The 2777-nt window shown below is 39.5% G+C and overlaps 1 protein-coding gene across 1 annotated transcript; it reads right to left on the bottom strand.

Annotated features, from left to right (window-relative positions):
• Nucleotides 1–302: 302 nt before the first annotated feature.
• Nucleotides 303–1331, bottom strand: LOC108477516 (uncharacterized). Its single transcript, XM_017780058.1, has one exon. It carries the CDS (start codon nt 1329–1331, stop codon nt 303–305), a length of 1029 nt encoding a protein of 342 aa, XP_017635547.1.
• Nucleotides 1332–2777: the final 1446 nt, after the last annotated feature.

The raw sequence follows: 2777 nt of genomic DNA on the forward strand, positions 1-2777 counted from the left end.
TTGAGAGAAAGTGTTCTCATTGGTCCGCAAATATCAGCATGAATAAGTTCAGCAAGTTAGGAAGCTCTCCTTACCTTGCCCTTTGGAAATGAATCTTGATGTTGTTTCCCAAATACACAGCTCTCACACACATCATTAATATTTTTTATTAGAGGTAAACCATCAACTAGACTCTTTTCAGACATGAGTCTTAAACTACCAAAATTTAAGTACCCATATCTGTGATGCCACAACCAATTTTCATCAAATGATTCTGCCTTCAATGCAAGCCTATCATCAGTTGCGAAATTATAAGGAAAAATCTAATTTTTTGCCATCGGAACACTAGCTAACAGGCGCTTTTTCGATTTATCCTTAAAAATGCAGCAATTGAATTCTTCAAAGACAAGTGAATACCCATTCACCATAAATTGCCCAACACTTAGCAAATTAGAATTTAAATCTAGAACATACAAAACATTATGAATGCAATTAAGACCCAGGGAATTCAACTGCATAGTACCTTTTCCCTTTGCTATACAAACAGTTCCATCACCAAGCGTAATTCGACTAGTTACTGACTTATCTAAGTTGCTGAAGAGACTTAATTCACTTGTCATATGATTGCTACAGCCACTATCTATGTACCAAACTTTAGGAGAACACTCCTTAGCACTGAAGCATGCAACGAACAGGCTCTCTGTCTCATCTTCTTCACTATCTTCATGAGCCAAGTTAGCCTGCTTCTCTTTAAGCTTGCAAAACCTCTCAATATGCCCGTACCTTCTACAATAGTAGCATTGTTTTGGACTACTATTTTCTCCTTTATCACCATCTCTATAACGTTGGTTCTGTCCATTGAATCGGCCACTAGCCCTACCTCTTCTTCTCCCACGAGATAAATTTCCTCCACGCCAGTCATTGAAGTCTGTTTCACTGGTGCCCTTTCCACCACGAGAGTATTGCGCCCTACTATAAAAGGCATTCTCAATAGACGCATTACCATACCTTTTCATCCTATCATCATGAGAATAAAGAGAGCCTTGCAACTCATCAACAGTTAACACACTTAAATCTTTTGACTCTTCTATAGCTGCAACTACATGATCATATTTCCTAGGTAAACCCCTAAGAATTTTCTCAACTACCCTTTGCTCACTTAAATCCTCACCATATTTTCGAATTTGATTCACAACATCAATAACTTTTGACACATAATCATCCAGAGCATCATCATCTTCCATAATAAAATTATCAAACTTCCTACGCAAAGTTTGAAGTTTGACAGTAATCACCTTTGCAGTACCTTGATATGTCGTTCGCAGCGTGTCCCATGCTTCTTTCGAACGCATCACTGCTTCAATGCGAGGAAAAATTGATTCATCCACAGCTTGTTGGATGAAAAAAAGGCTTTAGCATCTCTCTTTCTGATATCTTTGAGAGTCTCAGCTGCAACCTCCTCTTTATTGTATCCATTTTCCACCAAGTCCCATAGGTCTTGGGACAAAAACAAAGTCTTCATCTTAGTGCTCCAAACTCCATAGTTGCTGCCTTGAAAAATTGGAACCAACAGCTAGCTGTGAAAGGTTCACTCCATTCTGATTGCTTGCCATCATAAGCTTGAACAAAGGCTTCGAGTAGCTCTGATACTAGATGTTAAGAAAAAGCTGCTGAATATACAAGTAAAAACAGAACAAAAGACTTAAATTCTAAGCAAAAAGAATTCAGAAAATTAGAAAGGGTGAAGTATCTTCTTTATTCCATGAAGAGTACTATAAATACTTAAAATAGCTAATAAGTAAATCTCCTAAATAAAAGAAACACTATTGGTACTAAACAAAGACTAGGTCTGTTTGAAATAGACTTTGACTGACTCAACTACTAACTTATTCAATCAGTAAATAGTAACAAATAATTTCTACATTAACCTTTTAACACCATTAGATACGGTTAAAATAAGTTCTTGGACGTAAGCAATATTAAATATTGCCTCAACTAAGTTTGAGATTGTTGGTGAAAATACTCAATACGTAGAACTCAGGCAGCTGGAGTTGGTTTAGTAAACTCACAAACACATCATGAAAGTGGTCAATCCACCTTTGCTGCTTAAGGGAGACTAGTTCAGCCATCAGGTCTTGGAAGAAAGTCGAGCCAAATCGTTCTCGCAATCCTTGAGCATAAGCTTCCGACGTTAACCCATGAAGACCTCCTTGCCTTTAGGAAAAAAATAATGTCAGTCCAACGCTTTGCCCTCCAACTAGAGCATCACCATGTGCACCTTGGCATGGTCAAGAACCCCTTCGGCTTCAAAGAATTGTTCCAACTTTGCGCACCATCACTGTTAGTCCGTTCCATCGAATCTTGGGCATCCTAACCGATGAGAACGCACTGACTCATCCCACTGTCCACCTTGAATTACATTCTTCATGTTCACATCAGGCGATAATAGAGGTGCATCTCGCAAAGGAAACCTTGTAGGAGAGCTGCCCAACATGCCCTTGTCACAGTCTTGAGTTGGACCTACAGGAGCAGCAATGACCGGGGTGGCAGTGAAACTACCCAAATACTGTTCAAAGAGCCCTTGCAGCTCTGACTGGGTTTCTCCGCGAATATCTTCACTCAGCTCCTTCATGCTATTCTCCAACCAGCCATCCTATTGAGATATTTCAGTTTGAAGCTGCACCATGTCTTGCTGCAATTGATCGATGTTTTTGTAAAGCCTGGTAGTGATGTCGTCACCTGCCATGAGGACTGACTGTAGCTTTGATACCCTTGTTGCGTGTTGTCGAGACAGAGAT

The sequence above is a fragment of the Gossypium arboreum genome, chromosome 7, assembly GCF_025698485.1.
Source record: "Gossypium arboreum isolate Shixiya-1 chromosome 7, ASM2569848v2, whole genome shotgun sequence".
Taxonomy (NCBI): domain Eukaryota; kingdom Viridiplantae; phylum Streptophyta; class Magnoliopsida; order Malvales; family Malvaceae; genus Gossypium; species Gossypium arboreum.